General features: G+C 54.6%; 2 protein-coding genes and 1 long non-coding RNA gene across 8 annotated transcripts in view; 1 reads left to right on the forward strand and 2 right to left on the reverse strand.

The window, feature by feature from the left end:
* Positions 1–644, forward strand: part of LOC311426271 (transitional endoplasmic reticulum ATPase-like) — a 40194-nt gene extending 39550 nt beyond the window's left edge. The window contains exon 17 of the mRNA XM_084502512.1: positions 205–644. Within this exon, the coding sequence (XP_084358638.1) occupies positions 205–310 (106 nt within the window). The 3' untranslated portion in view covers positions 311–644. The remainder of the gene's footprint in view (positions 1–204) is intronic.
* The window catches only part of LOC311426422, a 566016-nt gene that overhangs the window by 55623 nt on the left and 490514 nt on the right, over positions 1–19879 (reverse strand). The window lies entirely within an intron of this gene.
* Positions 3175–19863, reverse strand: LOC311426316 (dnaJ homolog subfamily B member 5-like). Of its 6 annotated transcripts, XR_014686674.1 has the most exons (5): positions 14699–14767; positions 13948–14192; positions 10164–10762; positions 6771–6910; positions 5185–5325 (listed from the first exon to the last, which is right to left on the reverse strand). XR_014686674.1 is itself a non-coding variant. In XM_084502730.1 (4 exons), the coding sequence occupies exons 2-4, from the start codon at positions 14156–14158 to the stop codon at positions 5092–5094; spliced, it is 1044 nt and encodes a 347-aa protein (XP_084358856.1). In that variant the 5' UTR covers positions 14159–14192; positions 19846–19863; the 3' UTR covers positions 3175–5091. The 6 variants fall into 6 exon arrangements, 5 of the variants coding, with proteins under 5 accessions (XP_084358856.1, XP_084358855.1, XP_084358854.1 ...); XM_084502730.1 differs by lacking the exons at positions 6771–6910; positions 14699–14767 and adding an exon at positions 19846–19863 and having other exon boundaries at positions 3175–5325; XM_084502729.1 differs by lacking the exons at positions 6771–6910; positions 14699–14767 and adding an exon at positions 18422–18607 and having other exon boundaries at positions 3175–5325.

Genomic DNA, 19879 nt, shown 5'->3' on the forward strand with positions numbered 1-19879 from the left:
CCATCAGCCCTTTTTCCTTTAATGCAAGCAACATCTGGCAGCAGTGTAAGCCTTTGCATCACCTGCCTTAAGGCTTCAGCACATTTCTCCCCTCTTTCCTACTTGGCACCCGGGAGTTGATGTGGAGGGGAGGGGATTGTGCTGAGCTGTGAGGAAGCTTCTGAAGAGCATCTCTTCTCTCCCCTTCTGCACTGCTGCCTGCAGGTTCCCATCAGGAAACCAGGGAGGCGCTGGTCCAAGCCAAGGCACAGGAGGTGGCAGCGGGGGCAATGTGTACAGTGAAGACAATGATGATGATCTCTACGGTTAACTCGCTGTCCTCATTGGACCAAACTCCAAATCAGGCTATGTTGTACAGGGAAAATCCAATGTTCAGTGGACTCTCAGCTTCTTCATTCCTCAGTCAGAACAGTGTAGCTGCACGTCAGACTTTGTACAGGGAATGTTTTCTGCAAACACAAATACAGACCGATGTTCAGTTGGGAGGCAGACAGTGAATTATTAACAAGGAGGGGAACTGACTTAATTTCTGAGAAATTTCTGTTCTAGTTTATATGGCAGAATCAGCAGCTTTAGCAAAGGGTACAACGCTGGCCTGTATTAAAAAATAATAATAATAATAATAAAAATCCCACAAAACTCTAGCCAGGCCCCTGGCAATTCCTTTTTGTGGTACTGCCACAGCATCAGCAGCGCTGCATCTGCCGTGTCTCGCTTGCTATGTGAGCACTCCTCAGCTGCCTCTCTTGTCTGTTTTGTACATTTCACTGGCGTGTGTGAGGTTGCTCTTTGTCCGTATGTCTCTTAGCTCATGTTAACAGAAGAAACTGGTCGGGCAATCTCTCTCCTGTGTCATAACTTGGCAGTAAGCACCAAGAGAGCCCTGCTGCCAGCAGCAGGCATCTGGCGTTGCTTCTCTGATGCTGGCCATGAGCCATTGGGTCTCCTGCTGCTTTGACTTCTGTGCAGCAAAGGACTCCTCCAGAAATCCCCCTTTCATCTGCTGTGCCTGAAGGCAGGCATGAGAGGGTTCCTGAGCTATCTCTGGAGCCTGGTGCAGTGTGACCTGAGTGTGGTTTGGGAACAGGAGCTTCCTCTGATGCTGTAGCAACTGTGTTCATCAGGTTTTGCAGAAAGATTCCCCTTTCTGCAGAAACAATTTGTGTGTCCCTGTGGGCTTCTGATGAAAGGTTTGGTTGTTTGCTGTCAGCTTGGCCTTTATTGTGCCTTGTACTCGGTAGTCAGGTTTTGATCATACTCTTGTGCTTTTCCTTCAATTTCTTCTATAGCTTCCTGGCCTGCTCCTAGGTTTATTTTCCCTTCTCTGAACTGAAAGATGTGCTACTGCTGTACTTAGTGTTTCATGAGAGAGAAGCCCTGGGTCTGGCAGCTGGCACCTGCCCTATCCTGGCGTGTGTGCTCATTCACCCATAGCTGGAGCCAGGGCTGCACCTGCTGAAGCAGGTAAATGGTCCAGAGAGCAGAAGGTGCGTGGCCAGCTGCAGTGCAGGGCTGCAGCAGGAAGAGCAGCTGTGAGTCTGTATCCATGAGCCTAGACCTGTGCTGCATGGTGTTTGGGCTCACCCCTGAACTCCATGAAAAGACAAAGAGCTTCCTGTTCAGCACGGTTACTTTTCACTTCCACTTTGCTCTGCATGGGGTCTGTCTGGCTTTAAAACAGGGAAAAAGGGAGGCTCTGGGTGCCTGCATGTCTCCAAGCTGCAGGGTAACATGCAAGGACCAGTTTTGAGTGTGGTGAACACAGCTTCAAGCTCAGTGCCTTGGTGCTCACCTTTGACCCCAAAGGCTGGGAGCTGAGTGCTCTTGCCCTGAGCAGTCACAGCAACTGCTGCTGCCACCGGCTGAATTTGATTCTCCTTTTCCTGCCTGATTTGAACATGCAGCTTTGGCCACCAGCAGGTAGGTGGGGCACCCTTCGCCATCTGTCTGGATCATCCAGCTTGGGGCTGGATTTAGTGGTGCTGGGGAAGTACAGCCAGGCAAGGGAAGACGTGTTTAAACAAAGGAGCAATGCTATTGGCCACATGTGGCACAGCCCCAAACCAGAGGACAACGGGCCTTGGCACAGAGCACAGATGCATGCTGTTGGCTTCTAGAGCATTGCAGGAACTGAGAATTTTTGCAAAGATGCTTAACTGTGGATGAAATGAACAGAAAAGTGCCCCCAGGGCTTTTGGTGTGACCTCTCCCACAGCCAGAGCTGTGTGGGGCCCAAGCAATGGGAGTTTTATCCCTGAAGCCTGTCAGATGTAGAAGTGCTCCGTCAGCTTACCTAGGCTTAAAGGGAGGATAAAAACGGGTGAGGGGAGTCTCGTCATGGCCGAAGGATGGGGCTATCCAGGAGAAAGGGGGTTTGTGGGGAGAAACATACTGAAATTGAGAGTGCTGCTTAAAAATAGCACAACCACCTGCTGGAAGCTGCACTAGGAGGCCATGGGAGTGGAGCCCCTGGGGAGGCTGGGCAACGTCTGCTCAGGTAGTCTGTCCTAGTTCAGAGCCAACCACTGGCTGGCACCATGCCTCTCCTGTTCTCGCACCACCTTGCTTCAGCGTCTTGGGGAAGATGCTGCCAGCTCATGGGGCTGTGCTGCTGCTCTGCAATGCATTTGCTGTCAGCCACCTGGGAAGGGGAAAAGGACTGCTCCGCAGTGGGAGGGGGGACAGCCCCCACGGGAGCTCCAGGAGCATCTGCCTCTGCCCTGGAGCAGCATATGGAGGCTGAGGGTAGCCCCTGAGAGGGAGCTTGCTTGGGTCCCTTCTTTGCTGCCATGAGTGGCAGCTCCTTGTCCTGCCCCTGTGGCGCTACAGCCATGTCTGTGGTGCCTCAGCCCTACAGCTTGGCCCTACCAGGGTCCATACAACACCCTCAGGGCTGCAGCCCAGACTGGTGTGTGCAGCATGGGGGCCAAGGCACTGGAGCTTAGAGCCTGGGCCCGGCCCCAAAGTAGGACTAGAGGGAATGGCCTCAAGTTGCGCCAGGGGAGGTTTAAGTTGGAAATGAGGAGACATTTCTTCTCAGAAAGAGTGGTCAGGCATTGGGACGAGTCCCCGGGTAGCCCCCACCAAGAAGCCCCCTTCATCACCCCAGTCCTGGCCACAGCGCCCCCCTGCCCACAGCCCCTCCTTACCCACTCTGGCCTCCATCCTTTTGGCATCTTGGCTAGACTTGCCCCCCTGCCCATGTCGTTTGTGTTTTTGGAGCCCCAAAGGGATGCAGACCCCATCACAGTGCACACCAAGGAGTTAATATTTTTTAAAATACTTTATTTTTCTCTCAATACTGACATTACCAAAAACAAAACAAAAAAAAAAAACACAAACAACACTATAAAACATTCAGATCGCATTGAAACTGGGAAAAATACAGCAGCTTGCATATATGTGCTGACCTGTCTTCTCACTACATCAGTGTCCACCAGGTTTCCATACATCCAACGCCACAGGAAACAGTGGAGGGAAAAGGTGTTGTGCCCTAACCTGAATTCAAACCGGTCACAAAATTAAGTAGTGCTTTAATTTAATTTAAGAGGTCTCCTCTCCCTGTGCCCTGGCCGTGGCACAGGCCATCCTCCTGCCGCGTATGATGCACTGTACAGCTATACAGCCCCTGCCAGCTCGGCAGGCTACTTGCCATAAGCTGACACACACACACTCTGGACCCCTATTTCAAGTCAGTGATTTCTCTTTATAAAAAGGATGCCCGGGGGGGGGGGGGGGGGGGTTGGTTTTGGCTATCTCGGTGCCGGTTGGGCTGGAGATGCGGAGCTGAGGTGGTGGAGGAGCCATACAGAGCTAGGTCAACTGTGCTGTGTGCTCTGCAGGACCCCTCCTGGGAAAAACTGGCAAGAGGCAGAGTTGACCAAGAAAGGTAAGAAATATAAAAATTCTCCTGATGGAAATCCAATTTTTTAAAAATACAGCATTTAAAAAGAAAATCACCAAGCAGATTGCCTCATGCTCCTTCCAGTTCCACCATAACACCCAGAAATACCTCCTGAATTAAATGTCCCTGTAGAAAAATATATACATATGAATTTCTCTTCCTAATAAAATCCCTAAGGTTGAACACTTGTCAAAAACTACAGTTCTGCTGACGCTTGGCTCTGCTTTTGCACCCAGACTTGTGCTACACACACACTATGTTCTCACAGGCATGATGTTGGTATGGCTGAGCTTTTCCCCAAAAGTCGGGGTGAACCACTCCAGGAAACCCAAAGTGAGCAGAGCAAACCCTTACAGAGTTTACCTAGCAAGCTAAATATATGTATTTTAAAAAAAAAGCAACAATGCAAACTCAACACATCTGAACAAGAAAGCTCCCGCCCTGAGCTCCCCCATCCCTCCAGCTGGCAGCAGGCATAGGGGTCAGTGGGGGCAGGAGGCTGGAAGGGACAGTCCCCAAGTGCTTTGATCTCCATTGATTGGCACAGGTGATGCTCAGTGGTGGTCTTGGCACACGAGTGGACTGAAGTAGGACTAGGTACTGTGGTCCCTGGTTAGAAACAGTCTAGCTACAGTGGCCACCACACACAGGAGTAGTCCTTTTAGCCGTATGCGCTCAGGAGTTTCCTTGGCACCTTGGTATGGACAGGACCCCTAACAGCAGCAAGTATCAAAGAGGGAAGGAGAAAACTAACACAGGGAATGTGAGATCCTGTGAAGTCCTATTTACACTGCGCTTAACCCCTACGAGCCCATCCTCTAGTCAGAAAGTTGGCTTAAAAAGCAGGTGACACAAAAACTACACAGTGATGCACCTCTCCGGCCAAACAGCTGCTCGCTTGTGCAAAGCTGGACCTCTAAAAAAACAAAACCAAAAAAAAAAAAAAAAAAAGAAGCTGGCAGTGAGGAGAGCTGCGAGGGCAGGAGTCTGTGCTCACCATTCCCCTGCCACTGGAGTAGAAAATAGGCTGAGAGGGGAAGGGGTGGGAAGGAAGGAGGGGACTTTTGGGGAAGGAAAGTGGTTTTTTTTGGCATTTGAAAGTGCTCTGGCACCTCTGCTCCATGTGGGCCAGATGCTGTGGCATGTGCGTTTGGAGTATTGCTGTTTGGAGAAGAGTCTCCGAGGCTCTAGGAGCACGGGAGGTGCTGCTTGAGGATCTGTCTCGTCTGGGGAGCTATTCTGTCTGGGAAGCGGATTTTGAACTCCACAATTAAGTCTCCTCGCTGGTTGGGGGCCTTGGGGAAGGGCAGCCCTTCCCCACGCAGTCTCTTCACTGTGCCCGGCTTGATGATGTCATTGCAGGGCAGTGGGATCACCCTCCCGTCGATGGTGGGAATGTTCACGGTGCAGCCGCACAGGGCCTGTGGGGTGAAGGAGTGAGACACTGTCAGCTGGGCTGCCAGCCCCATAGCACCCAGGGGTGCACCTAGTGAGACCTCCACCCCCGCTCCCAGTCCCCAGCGCTGTGGGACAGAAGCCCCACAGGAGGCAGGATCCCCACTCCCCATCCCCTGCTCCTCCCAGTGGATACCAGATGCCTCCAGCTAGCACCCTGCAGCTCGCAGCAACAGGGCAGCCCAAATTTAGCCCTTTGCTACCCAATCTGAGAGCCTGGCGGGGGGGGGGGGTGTGCAGCCAAAAACCCATCTGAGCTCATGGGATGCCTCTGCGGTTCAACTGTCACCCTTCAGAGTCCGGGGGTTATCTATAGCACAGCCTGTGCCCCCCACCCCAGCCAAAGCCTCCTGAAGGTTATGCTGGCACAGGACACAACGCTGTGCTTTCCTGGAGGCTGGGGCCCCACGGGGCAGCTCCCCCCTGCCAGTCCCTCGTCAGGCAAAGGGTTGGGTTACTGCACTGCGCTGCTATCCCTGGCTATTTTTATACCTTGGTGTCCTAAGAAGGAAGCAAGAATGCAATGGTTCCCCAAAACTGCAGGCTTGGGGAGAATGGCCCAGGCATGCCCTGCATCCTTGCTGCAGGGACCTCCACATAGCCACATCCCCCCACTGCAAAGCCAGGAGATGATTTTCCAGGCTGCCATCCCCATCCCAGGGCCAGGCACTGCCTCCTGCAGAAGCTGGCTGCAGCTGCAAGCCAGCCTGAATTAGTGAGCCACGTGATGCGGGAATGCAGCAAGAAAAGCCTCGTGTCCTTAAATAACTCAGTTCTGCTGTACATGTGGGCAGCAGCGTCTCCAGGCTTTCAGCAAGGAGAGAGGCTGCTGCTGATGGAGGACTGCAGAGCAATACTTCTGGAAGGGGAGGATTTGCTGCGGATGGTGCAGGCTGGTCCTGTCCTGCACACAAAGCACCTGTCCCCTTGGCCTGGGGCATGGGGGTCCCAGCCCTCCTGTCCCCAAAAGATACCCTGCAAGGGAAGTGGGGGAGGATGTTCTGCAGCCTCCTCCCCAGGAAAAGCCTCCAGTGCCAGAGCAACAGGAGACAGCAGCAGTAGCAACCCTTCTTCCCTGCTGACCCCTGGCTTGAGGCTGATGGCTGCTGCTTCTGCTGCAGTGCCAGGGCTTTGCACCAAAGCGAACACAGAGCCACCCATGCTGGGCTTGGCTCTAGGGCTCAGGTGAGCTGAGAAGAGGAAAGCTGGAGCCTGCTGTCTCCTTGCACATCTCATCTGTGCTGGGTCTCCTCCCAGACAAGCTTTTTCTGGCAGCAGGAGGAGGTTCATCGCTGGCTCCGTGTGAGCAGGGGGTACATGGTTGCGGCTCTGGCAGGTTGGAGGGAAGGGAAGGTTGGAAGGAAGGGATTATCCCAGGGATGCTGGAGCCCTTCTGCTGGCTGGTACCCACCAGCATGCGACATGGTGGGCTGCACAGGTACACATGCCAGGAAAACATCTCTGGCCATAAAATAAGAAGCAGAAAGGGAACAGGTACAGCGGCTAGACCTCAGGTTTCCAGCCAACAGGACCATCCAACTGTCTTTTTGCCTGTAGCAGAAAAAAAAAAAAAAAAAAAAAAAAAAAAGAGAAAACTGATGTGCTACCTTTGCTCTGGAGGAGGTTTTGCTGCAACCCCATGGACTTGCAGAGTACAGAGGGTGACCACTCCCACATTGTCCCCTGCTCCATCCTCACCATAATGTGGCTAGAGGGAAGCCAGGCAACTATTTCAGATTCCAGAATGAGCTTTTAAGACCAAAGTAGGCCAGCAGAAGCGTGGCTGGGACACTTGCACCCAGCCCAAGGGACAGGACTGGGAACACCAAGCAGAGAGCCCCTGCCAGGCTCGTAGCATGGGCACTGCTCCTCAGTGCCATGCTTGCCCTGCAAAAGCAGAGGGACACAAGCAGAGGCAGGCAGTAAGAGCGCACACAGGATCTCAGTGTTTCCTTCTTAGAGCCAAGACGCAAGAATTAGAGGCGATTGCTCCTTCGTCGTATGTTCCTGTTTTTAATCCTTCTCGCCCAACTTTGAGAAACTGGTTGTTGAAGCAACACCGGTGCCTGCGAGCGAGAGCCTGTAGCAGGGCGATGCACAGTGAGCACAGCTGCAGGAGCTGCCCTGCATCCTAGAAAAAGGCTCGGTTTATCCCTGGGTATGAAATGAGCGTGGGTTTGATGGCTGAGCCATGAGTGCCGCGCTTTATCTGGGTCAGTGGCGGGTCCCACTCTGCTGACAGTAATGGGGGGGCCAGCAGATGCTGCCACCTGGATGCTTCGAGGAAGGTGACACAAGGTAAAGAATGCCATGAGGTGCCTCTTCCATCTCCGTGAAACCCTTCAGCACTGTCTGAAGATCTGCCTTTCAGGAGCACAGCTGCTGTAGCAGCATCACTGCTCCCTCCCTTGGCCTCCCACTGTGGTGCGCACCTGTAATTTTAGGAATGGCCACATCCCTGCAGCCCACAAGTCTCTTGGGGAAGCCTTCTCACACCTCCTGCATCAGCAGCAGCCCTCCCTGACAAGGGACATGGAGCCCGGTGGGACAAGGACGCGAGTGCCCTAAGTACTAGCACGTGGGGATGGGAAGATTGGCAGCCTGGCCACCAAGGTGGCATCACCCAGCACTGCTGGAGACAATATGGGTTAGAGGTTTGTGGATGTTGGGTGCTACAGGTTCCTATGGAAGAGTAGTCTGGAGAGCAGGCTCAGGTTTGAGAAGGGGCCATAAGGAAGCGAATGCTGCATTTCCAAGCCCTCCTGCCACCCCGTCCTGCTCTGGTGCCTCAAATGCTCCCTGCAGGGCTGTGGCCAGGAGCCTTGCTCCCCTTAGCTGCAGGACACTGGCCAGGGGTCTCCAGCATGACCACGAGTGGGATCACAGCTCCAAACGCCTGCTGGCACCTGGCTGTGCAGCTAAGGAGACCAAAGCTCAGGCTAAAAAAGGCAGACTCGCAAGGATGAACAGTGCAAGGAAAGCATTCAAAGCTACGGCTGTAGGCTTCGGTGATGAAGAGGCTGTACTGTGATTCACTCCGCCACATACCGAGATGGTGGCATATGGTATCGGGGAGCTCCTGGCATCTGCTCCTGCTTCAGAGCACTTAAGCTATTTCTTCTCATGGAAGATAAAAGCAGCAAAGCACTGCTTGCCCTGCCCTGGCAAGCGGAAGGCTGGGGCTGGCAGCCAGGCCAGCAGCTCTCCGAGCATCCCCAGCATGTTCAGTTTGCAGTGAGGGAGCGCAGATAACAGGAAGCCCAGCTCAAAGAGCAGAGGAATTTGCCTGCACCAGCAATTTCTACTGGTCTCTCTTTGTGACTGCCATGATGTGAAGCAAATGCCCTGTTTACAGGCAGCTGGACAGAGATCACAGGTGTCCTGCAGGCAGGAAGCAGCTGGGTACGGCTCAGCACAGCGCAGCCAGTGCTTCCCCTGGCCTGGCACCAGTGCATGGGGCCAGGCAAGCTGCTTAGCTTGCTGCTCATGGGGCAGCTCCACATGTGGCGCACATCAACCTGGACCAGCATGGGCCAGACATCCTGGGGGTAATTTTAACAGATATGGGAATGCACAGAAGGAAACATCTGAGATATGGCATGCAGGACTTCATAAATAATGCAGCCTCCCAAGTATTCTCCCAAGTATTTCTGGAGAGGCCAGCAGAGCTGGCCCCTGCAGGAATAAACCTCTTTACTCGAATCCCCTTTGCAACACAAAGGAAATTCAACTCTCAAGACTACAGGTTAACTTGAGATGAGTTTGTTTCAGGAGCACCCAGCTCTGCCTGCCCCATGGGGTTGCCCTTGCCCCTACCGTAGATGGTCACAGCCCTGGCAGGGATGTGGAGCCCTTGCAAAGCTCTTCTGACTTGCTGGCACACTCAGGAGCTCACATTTCCCTACCTCAGGTCTGGTCCATTGAGCTTATTTCTATTAAATGTATTTGAGAACATAAATCTGTCTTCAAAAAAAAAAAAAAAAAAAATCAGCTCATTAATAAGATAGACAGTGTCTACAGTCTGAAAGGAACAGCAAATGGCAGCTGCCAAAAACATCAATGTTAAATGCAGCTGCCAGCTGAGATTTATTAAAAGGTAGTTAGACAGCAGCAGCAGCAAACAGCACATCTTGTTCTTGGGTAAGCTCCCCTTCCTCTCCCACCTTCACACGGTTTGCTGCTCTGGTGCAGCAAGTGTCACCATGACCTCCAGGACTGACAGCCTGGATGTGCTGGGTTTTGTTCACAGCCTGAAGATTTTGCCCTTTGTTCAGGGAAGCCAGAACCAAAGAAAGCAGCCATTCGGGGCTAAAGCAGTGCTCAGCAAGGTCAAGGTATCACCTTTCTCTGTGTGACCCTGCTCTCATGTGGGGTGGTGCCTGGCATCATCCAGGACAGAAACATGAACAAGCAGGGACCAGACTTGTGTCAGCAAACTTGGGGTTTCCCTTGCTCCTACAGTGCATCTGAGCTCTCCTCCACACGTGAATACCCTATGCTACAATAGAAGGGCAAGACATATGGGGAAGGGAGAAAATGGGTAAATACCACCTGTATTTGCTCAGGCAGCCCGGTGTGTTCAGTCAGGACTGTAGTACCCGTGTCCTACCTGCAGCATAGAGGCTGAGTGACTCTCCAAAACTGAGCACGAGCTGCTCTCTGTGGCTCCTCTCTGCAGAGGACTTTGCTCATGTCTCTCACACCCTACCTGGTCCTTCCTTTTCGGCACAGGACAAGGACTGAGTCCTGTCCTGGCCACAACCCAGCGCCACTTCTCACCCAGGGCATTTCCACTGACACCCACCTCTTTAAGACTGATGTTTGCAGTGTAGACCATGTTCGTCCCATCTCTCTTGAAGTGCGAGTGAGGTTTGTCCTTGAGGATGAAGACGATGTCAGCAGGGATGTTGTCCGGCGTGGCATCCCCTTCTTTGGGGAATGTGATTTTGGTTCCCTCCTTCCAACCCCGTTTGATGACAACGTTTAGGATCTTATCCTCAGTCCGCATGGTCCGGCCATCAGCGTTGAGCCTTCTGCGGGTGATCTTCATTCTCTTGGTGGAGCCATGGTAGATCTCTTCCAGGGACACCTTCAGCTCGTGGATGATGGGCGGGTCTTGGACCTTCCTCCGCGTGTGCAGGGACTCCTGGTGCCGCCGGTGAACCCCATTAATGCCATTGAAGCCAAACCGGCCGAAGGCACTGAAAGGATCATCATCATCATCGATATCCATGTCTTCTTGGTCAAAGCCATTGAACACCCGGGAGCGGCTGCTAGCAAAGAAGATATCAAAAGGGTTGGAGCCTCCAAAGAAAGATGCGAAGGTGGCATGGGGGTCTCCGTGGAAGGTGTAGTGGAAAGCGTTCCCTGAGCCACCTGAAGAGCCACCTCCAGTCTTGAGACCTAGAAGAGAAGGGGGAAGATGAAACATTAACACTCCTTACCAGAAGAAAGCTGCTGGCTCTGCACAGTGGTACTGTGCTGGGACCCACAGCACCCTTGCTTTCCATGCAGCAGCACGGGCTCTACTGGCTCCAGGCAGCCCTTTCAGCAGCAACCAGAGGTTCTGGTCACCCACCTGTGGGCCAAGAAGGCACCACCTCAACTCACAGCACACAGCCCTGCCTGTATGCCCAGCAAGCTCCAGCTCAAAAGCTGTTCAGGTTTTGTTTGGTTACCTCCTCTCAAGCCATGGCCTTTTCATCTAACTCATTTCCTAATGCATCCCTGCGATGGGATGGTGCGTGGCAGAGAAAGCCACCAGTAGCTGGGGCTGGAAGGCGAGTGCAAGAACTGGAGCAGGTCCTTCTGCAGGCCTTTGCTGCTGCAGATGCCTGCTGATGAGGACTCACATCTGTTCAGAGAAGCCCTGTGCGTTACAGGAGAGCAAGCATCCCGCCAGACTTTTATCGGCCACTCCAAGCTGCATGTGCTGATCTGCCACGGTCAATGCACTGGGTCTGTGGTATCCAGTTGTGCTGCACAAAACCCACTTTGGGTGAGTTATCTGTTCTAGCAGCCAGGGTTCTAGCAGCCCAATTCACAAACCAACAGAAGAGTTTGAGGCTTGCACCTTCCAACAGCCACTTCCAGGCAGAACTGCCCTGCCAGGTGCTGGGCAAAGCCTCACACCACTGTGAGCCCTGCAAAATCCCAAGCAGCCAAGGCATGCCCCAGGTAGCCCCCCAGAAGAGGTCACACCTGCAGAACACCCTCAGTGACCTAAAAGGGGGAGTGAGAGAGCGGTTGTGGGGTCTAGCTGCCCAGCACGGTAAAACCACCACAGTCCTTATGGGCTGTCACTTGTGCCACCATCCTCCCTGCTGGCAGCAGGGAGATACAAGGGGGACAAACAGAGTGGACAAATGTGGGGGTCTGTTCTGATGTTCTCAGCCTCCTCATGTGGTCCATGGCTCTCATCCTTTGGCCCCTGCCCTGCTGTACAAACGTCTGTACCCTTGCAGAGTCTGTGCTGCATGTGGGGACTGGGCTGTAGGGCAGGAGGAACAAATCCCATGAGCCCACCCCAGTGCATGGGACCCCAAAGACCCTCAAAACACTGACCCCTCCACCCCCAGGCCACGTATTCCAGAAAACCAAGCATTTGCTGGAAAATGAAAGGTTTCCCATTGCAGGAATGCTGGACTGGTGTGGAAGTCACTGCTCGAGATAGGACATGTGGCAGTCCCTGTCCTGCCATGGGTCCGGACACCTCATCAGCACGTCCAGCACCCTCTCTCCGCTATGAAACTTTTCCACATCTTTCACATTTCTCAGCACCCTGACTTTCTGCACAAGCTCTCTGGACACCACTGGCTCTGCCACCGTGTCTGGCTGCTCACGCAGCTGGAATTATGGAGAAACCTGGGCAGGGGAAGGTGGCCTCCCCTGGCCTGAGGGATGGGGCACGCTCTGCACAAGAGGATGGATCACAAAAGGAAGAGGCCAGGTGCATGATTATGGGCCAGCAGGGAAAGAGCTATTTACTGGGGAGCTCCAGGATAACTCAAGAGTGGCTACAAGTCACAAGGAAATCCAGGCCCTGCTCTTGCTTGGGGGGCAAAAGCCCAGAGACTCCCAAAAGCATGGAGTGGAAGGGGAGAGGACCGAGGCTAAGACAACCAGCACTGCTTGCCAAAAACATCAAAGGGGTTTGGTGTTGCTGGTGCATGAGCCCCATGGGGCAAGTGCTGCAATTTCTCCAGACAACCCCATGCCCCTTAAGAAGGGCCAAACTTGATGTTTTTCCTGTTTTGGGTAATTCAACCCAAACTCTGGTCCTGTCTGTGGCCCCGGAACCAGGGATGGAGAGGCAAGGCCTGTTTCAAGCCCAGCCTCCCCATCCCGCTGCAACGAGGGGGCTGCTCCTCTGCATTTATTTTTTCCTTACTACTTAACTCACTCTTATTTTAGCCACCGTCATCCCTGGAGAGCCCCCATCCCCAACAGGCTGCAGCCAGGAGGTTTCACCTTTACACAGTTGCCTTAATCCCATTATGCCAGTTAGAGGCCAATGCAAAGGCAGGGTCCAATTTCAGCAATGCCTCCAAGGAAATGCTAGTTTCTCACTTGAGATAGCCGCTTCTAATTTTAAACAGCACCAAATCACTGTGACTCGGTGCGTCCCTTGTGGCGGTGACATAAATAATGGGTTAAGGAACTCATATAGGCAGAGCATGCGCTGCCAGGCAGAGATTTTCCAAAGCTTCGCCCAGCTCTGTAGTTTTGCTCAGATAAACCGGGAGGGGTCTGTCAGCTTCTGGGTGTGAAAGCACCCAGCTTGCTGGGCACACAGGAGGGGCTGCATCTTCCACCGAGCAGCCTGTCCATAGCTGACCTGCTGCTCTTTCAAGCACCCAAGTACCTGGCTGATTAATGCAGATGCTATTCAGTGCTCTCCTCACCTTAAGCAAATAGGGTTGCAGTCTTCCATATTCAAATAATAAGGCTGTGTGCGGTGGAGCTGCTCTCCTCCTCCATGCCAACCAGGAGACAACAGCAGCCACTTAGTTTCAAAACAAAAACCTATTACTTAAATTGGGAAAAGCTTTGATTCATGTAGGTCAGCCTGTACCGGGGAGAAAAGTGGAACTAGCACTCTAACCAGCACACTACCGGGGATCCTGCGGGGGGACATCCAGGAAAAAGGGACGTTACTGGGCTGGGAAATTTAGGCCAAGTAAAGGGTTGCTAAAGCATTATCGCAGTGTGCAGGCACAACCCAGGAGGGGAGCTTCTTTTCACTTCCATCACCTCAGTGCTCGCCCTTTGGAGGCAGCACTGTGGAGCTCTCAAGTGCCATCTCCCCAGCTGGGAAGAGAAGCAAAAGTGGCTCCACTGTGGCACAGCTGGCGGAGAAATGGGTTGGGACATTATTTCTGGCAGCGAGGCGAAGTGGGGTCAGTGGAGTGTTTGCTCTCCCCACTTTTGCTCCTAGTAACCTTGATTCGGAGGCAGGCATGAGCCCTGGGGGTGCAAAAACACCCCCTCACCCCATATGAACCTCCTTGGACCCACACAGACAGCCACCAGGATGCCTCTGTGCCCTGGCCAGCCCTGCCTCGGAGCAGGAGCACAGGTCCCCTTACCTTCCTCCCCGTACTGGTCATACACGGCTCGCTTCTTGGGGTCACTCAGGACATCATAAGCCTCTGCGATCTCCTTGAACTTCTCCTCGGCATTGGGGTCTTTATTCTTATCAGGGTGGTACTTCAGGGCCATTTTCCGGTAGGCTTTCTTGATTTCATCCTCATTGGCTCCAGATTGGATGCCCAAAATCTTGTAATAGTCTTTCCCCATGACGGCGACGCTGCCTGGTGCTGAGTACTTATTCCTGAAAGCAGAAAGACAGCTGGCTGCAAGGAGAGCATGGCACTCAGGCAGCCGGAGATCAGAGCAGCACACACTTATCGCAGAGCTGCCTCTCCCTGCATCACACCGGCCAGCAGCAACACAGCCAGCTCAAGTCCATGTTTTCCTCCAAGGGGCCCAAGCCAAGCACGAGGACATGAAGCGGCAGTGGGGGGACACATTAGCGTGGCAGGACCTGCATGTCCCTGGGCTCTGCCTTTGCCTCCCTGAGCTCCAGGGTGTGGAGAGTCATCCTGGACGGGGACCACCGAGGCATTGCGCTGGGTTATTATAGGGGCAAGGCCGACATCAGGTGAGGCCGCTTGGAGGCGTGATGGTCTAAATTCAGCTGTCCCGTCCCCCCCACAACCTCCTACTGGCCGCCTCCTGGGGCTTTGCCAGCCCAGAGCAAGGAGAGGAGAGACTCGAGGGGCTGGGGGAGTGGCAGCGCAGATGAAGAACCAGCAGGGACTGTGCCACTGTGCTCACCTCAAAGGAACTTCAAACATTTTGTTCCTGAAAGCAATTGGCATTCAGCTGGAGATAAGTGCTTCCAGCATGTCAGAGCTGTAATTTGTATTTAGCAGAGAAAGAATGAAGCCATTAGACAGAAACATCTTGTGATGGTGGGAGGTTTTCTTTTTTTTGGGGGGGGGGGAGGGGGGAACACTTTCTAGCCTGACTTGCACTCCCTTAGAGTCTTCAACTAAATGTTGCAGTAAGCCAGAAATATTAAGAGGTGGTAAAATGTCATCGCAGCCTGACACAACGCAGTGAGGTCAGCACAGGCAACCAGCTCTGTGCATTCACTTTCCCCATCATGTGGGAGGCTTAGGACAAAGCCATGCCTATACTAAGGCATTGAAAACCCAGTGGCCAAAACCCAAAGGGGAAGGGTGGGTAATTAATTCACTCCATAGGCATGCTGCTGGAGCAGCAAACCCAACAGAGTCATGGAAATTCAGAGAGCAGCTTGAGGAGACATGAGACCAACTGCTCGGGGCAAAAGCTGAGCAAGACTTACACTCCTTAAAGCACACTTCCCACTGCTCCTTACCCTTCAGTTTTCCAACTGTGAGCTCCTGTCCCTGCTGAGCCTAACCTGCTCTGTCCCACCTGGCAGAGCACAGCTCAGTGCTTGCTCCTTGCCACGCTCTTCTCCAGACCTTGCCCCCAGCTGACCCTCTGATCTTCAGTGCTCTCTGCTAAGCCTTTGTGCTCACATCCTACTCCCCTCTCCAGCCCTGTTTTTTTGTTGTGTTTGTTTGTTTGTTTTCCCTGAGCTTGCTCCAAACCCACCCTTGCCCCTTGCTCCAGACAGCCCTGAATTGCCCTGGACAAACCAACCTGGGCAGCTCCAGCCCTTTGAGCCCCTCCAGCAAATGGGTTTCTGCATCAGACCCTTTCCGTCAGTCATACCAGGTGTTCCCCCTGTCCATAACCATTTGCTCCTGGTGGAGGTCTTGGAGGGACCCTTTGCTCCCAACCACCAGCTTTGCCCTTTCTGCCCCAGCCCCATAACAGTCACTTGGAGGTCTGGAGGAGGGGGCCAGGCGCTGCCGGAACCATCCACCCCACAGGCTTTAGGGGCAGAAGCAAGAGGCAGTGCTGCCACACTTGTTAGAAGCACAGGAAGGCCTCTGGGGGCATAAAGAGCATCCTACAGCATCTCCAACTCCCGGCTTCTAAATGCCAGCACATTTCTGTACCAACACAGCCTCCAGCAGGAGCCCTCCAGCTTCTGTGCAAGGAGCAGCCGTCTTTGCCGAACCCACACAGCCATTAAAAGATGCTCTACTCCATGCCCACCACCATCTGCATCTGCTCTGATAACTCCCAGCAGGAGCCCGTGACAGAGGGAAAGGGGAAATGCAGCAGGTCCCCAGCCGGCACGGGAGGTGACCTGAAATGTCTTTTTACATCACTGTAAAAACAAGCCATTTCCACAGCCTCCCACGGGAAGGCAATGTGAGGGAACCAGCTTCGCTTGGAGCAGCACAGCCAAGGTCAGCTGCTCCGTGTGTGCTGACAGGTGGCAACCTGATGGGCACCACAGCACAGACCAGTCCAGGACCTGGCTTCCTCACAGACGACAGCCCCTTTTCTACACAATCCCAGGGGAAAAAAAATAAAAAAAAAAAAAGCCTCCTCCAACAAGGTCAAACAAGACAGCACTAAATTCAACCCCTTTTCACACCCCGATCACACCACAGACCAAAGCACAGAGGTCGCAAACAGATTTCACCCCAAACTGATGCTACCAGAGACCCCCCCCGAAACCCTGAAGCAATTCCTATAAAAGTACCCAAACCGTCACTCTCCCCACCACACCCACCCAAGGTCTCCGGTCTTTACCCTCGAGAGGTCTTTGGGGGAGTGCAGGGGATGCCTGCTGGGGGATGCTCATGCCGTGGCACCGCGGACTGGACCAGCCGTGTCCTGTTCCTGCCCCAAGACCTACATCTCCCAGCCCCATCACCTGGCACTACTGTCCCCATGCCCTGGTGGGTGACCCGTCGGGTTAAGCCACACTCCGGAGGCAACACTCACATGTGCGGTGGTAAAACAACTGTCCCTGCACAGCCTCCCTCCCACCTCCCCGGGATCAGCTGCACCTCACCACAGGCTCCTCTCCCCCCTGCCGCTCAATCATCCTGCTCTGCCTTCCCATTTAACCTGCTTGGGAGCAGGGGAAAGGTGCTGCTGAGCAGGGGGCTTCAAGATGGGTAAGTGGTATCAGCACCTGCATTCGCTTCCCCAAACACCTTAGGAAAAAGGGTCCGTGGTTCAGAAAAACCACAGATGCCCAGCTGCAGAGCAAGGTGCGGGCATCTCCCAGCTGGTGGCTGCAATGCCAATAGCCCAGCCCCCATTCTCCCCATAAAAAATAATAAATAATTAAAAAAAAAAAAAAAATTCCAGCCCTGCACATGACATCAGACCATGCAACTTCTGGATCGGTGAGTCGGCTGAATAGCAATCACTTGACATAATCCCTCTGCTCTGCAGTCATGTAAGGGAACAAACCCACACGGCCAGCAGCCCCACTAAGATTTTCCACCCTGCACTGTATGGTCGCGGCACAGTGACGAGCCAGGCACCTCAGGCCATTAATTATTCCTCGGCCGTGAGAACACCAGCACAAGACATGGGGAGGGACACACTTACTGAAACTTTACAAAGACATTCCGAGTCCAAATGGTCATCTTTAAAGGCTCTACCTTTATTTTAAACATTGTGCCAGCTCCTCAGCCTGGCAGGGACAAAGGCAGCGGCTCTGAAATCAGCCCCAGCTGAGGGGATGTGGGTGCCAGTGAGCTGTCCTTTGGAGGCTTTGGGCTCCCTCCCTGCCAGCACAGGAGCCCATCCATGAAGTTGCTTGACAGGCAGCAACTTTCCTCTAGGTGGTTTCTTGCTGCTTTCCTGAGCTAAGAGGCACGGGGTGGGTGCATGGACCCGTGTGGCATACTCAGATTCCCGGCTTCCAAATTAAAGCATTTATTTCCACAGCTGGCTCAGGCATCCTCCCCACTCCCCAGACTGCTGCTGCAGTGGGGCACCCACCCTCAGTCCCCTATTACCTTAACAGCCCCAACACAGCTGCCTCCCACCCCCCCAGAAGCGGCGAGAACAAGGGACCCAGTGTCCCCGGCAATTAATCGCTCACTCCCGATGTCAGTCACAGTGGGGCCACATAGCACATGAGAGAGGGGGAAAAATAGGACAGCACTGATGCACCATGAGGCAGAAAAAAGTAACAGACTGCTTTGCACCGGCCCTCTGGGGGTCCCCATGCATGTCCCCCCCTTCCCTGGGTGCTGACACTACTCCCTGTGCTGGAGCAGGAGGGGTCCGGCAGCCACGGTCCAGCCATTGCAGCTCCGACCTCCCCTCCCAGTTCTCCCATCGGCACAAAACCTACTTCTGGAGAAGTCACCTTTATGCCAACTGTGCCTCCTTTATGCCTCCTGCTGTGTGGTACCCCAGGATGTGCCAAGGGAATTCAAAGCCACTACATGTCCCCCCGGTCCCCCAGCTCAACCACCAGCCCCAGCACAGAGAAACTTCGGGGCTGAGCATCCTCCGTCTGGACGCACGGCGCAGAGCATCCCACCCGAAAAATGACCCTTGGGGAGAAAACCCCAAGGGATGCAGGGTCTGTAAATGGAGGTGCCAAGGGGGTACCGTGTTGGAGCTGTGCTGGGTGCATACCTCTCCGCGCGGCTCCAGAAGAGCAGGATGGCCGGCATAGCAGTGCCAGGGTGGGCGAACCCCAAGTTTTGCTCAGGCAGCTTGAGGGGAATGCAGCGTGTTGGGGCAGGCAGTGCTACCCGTGCCGGCTGGCAGCCACAGGGAAGCAGCCAGCAATGTCATGAGTACACGCAATGAATCATCCCATCCCTGGGCCCCCACACGCACCGCCCGCATCCCCCTTCTCCACTGCCAGCCCCCCCCCCCCCAAACCCTCCCCACTTGGGTGCCGGCACCTGTGTGGGGACAGGGTTAACCTGTAGCTCTTGGCTGCCCCGCAGAAACTCCACCACCAACCCCACCGCCGGGGGCTGCATGAGGATGGGGTTAGACTTCTGTACCCCCCCAGAGTAGGGTCCCCCACTTTTAGCCCCATTGGAATGCACAAGACTGCATGGGGATGGCGTAAGCCCCCCTCACTGAGCCCCTATTTCCAGCCCCACTGGGGCACCATCACCTACGTGAAAATGGGGTTAACCCCCCTGACTCCCCCCCCACACAGGGTCCCTGATTCCTAGCCCCATAGGGGTGTATGCACTTGTACAGGGACGGGGTTAAGCCCCTTTGCTGGTTCCTTGTGTGGGGTCCCCACCTCCAGCCCCACTCCAACCCACACGGGGACGGGGTCCAGCCCCCTCCCCGCACAGTGACCCGCTTACAGCCCCTGTGGGGAGCTGTCACCTGCAGACCATTCCCCAAACCCCCCATGGGGTGCTGTGACCCGTGTGGGGATCATGTGCCCCCCAAGCCCCCTATGGGATGCTGTCACCTGCATGGGGACCATGTCCCCCAAACTCCCCATGGGGTGCTGTGACCCCTGTGAGGACCTTGTCCCCCAAACCCCCTATGGGGTGCTGTCAACCTCGTGGGACCGGGGGGATTTAACCCCTTCCTGCCCAGCCGGCTGTCACTTCATTGGGGACAATGGTTAACCCTTTCCTTGCCACCCCACTCTGACACCACATGGAGGGAGTTAACCCTTTCCTCACCACCCTGTCCGGCCCCACGGGGGGTGGGGGTCACACGGGGTCGAATTAACCCCTTCCTCGCCGTGCAGGTTAACAGTTCGTATTAACCCTTGCCTCGCTGCCCTCTCCAGCCACCGGGGGGGGGGGGGGTAACCTTTTCCCTCCCGCCCACCTGACTGCGATGCGATGCAAAATGGGGAGGTGGGCTGACCCTTTCCCCCCCTCCAAACGGGGGACATCCCACGACCCCGGGGAATACCCCCCCCCCCCACGGGGCTGTCACCCCCCCCGCCCCCCCCCCGCGGGGCGTGGGGGCAGAAAGGGGGGGGTGGGGGGGCGGGGTCCCGGCGGTGTGGATACGAGGTCCCAGCCTCGCCATCCCAGGGGTCACCGCCACAGCCCCCACTCCGCACTCACCGCTCCCGCCGGCGCCGCGCACGCACTGCCCCCC

The sequence above is a fragment of the Aythya ferina genome (genome assembly GCF_964211825.1).
Source record: "Aythya ferina genome assembly, chromosome: W".
NCBI lineage: Eukaryota > Metazoa > Chordata > Aves > Anseriformes > Anatidae > Aythya > Aythya ferina.

Coding starts and splice junctions, on each gene's coding strand:
- LOC311426316 (XM_084502728.1), bottom strand. CDS start 14,742: ATGCCAATTGCTTTCAGGAACAAAATGTTTGAAGTTCCTTTGAG. Junction 10,763..13,947: donor TGACCAGTACGGGGAGGAAG/GTAAGGGGACCT, acceptor CTTCTCTTCTAG/GTCTCAAGACTGGAGGTGGC. Junction 5,326..10,163: donor CAAACATCAGTCTTAAAGAG/GTGGGTGTCAGT, acceptor TTCACCCCACAG/GCCCTGTGCGGCTGCACCGT.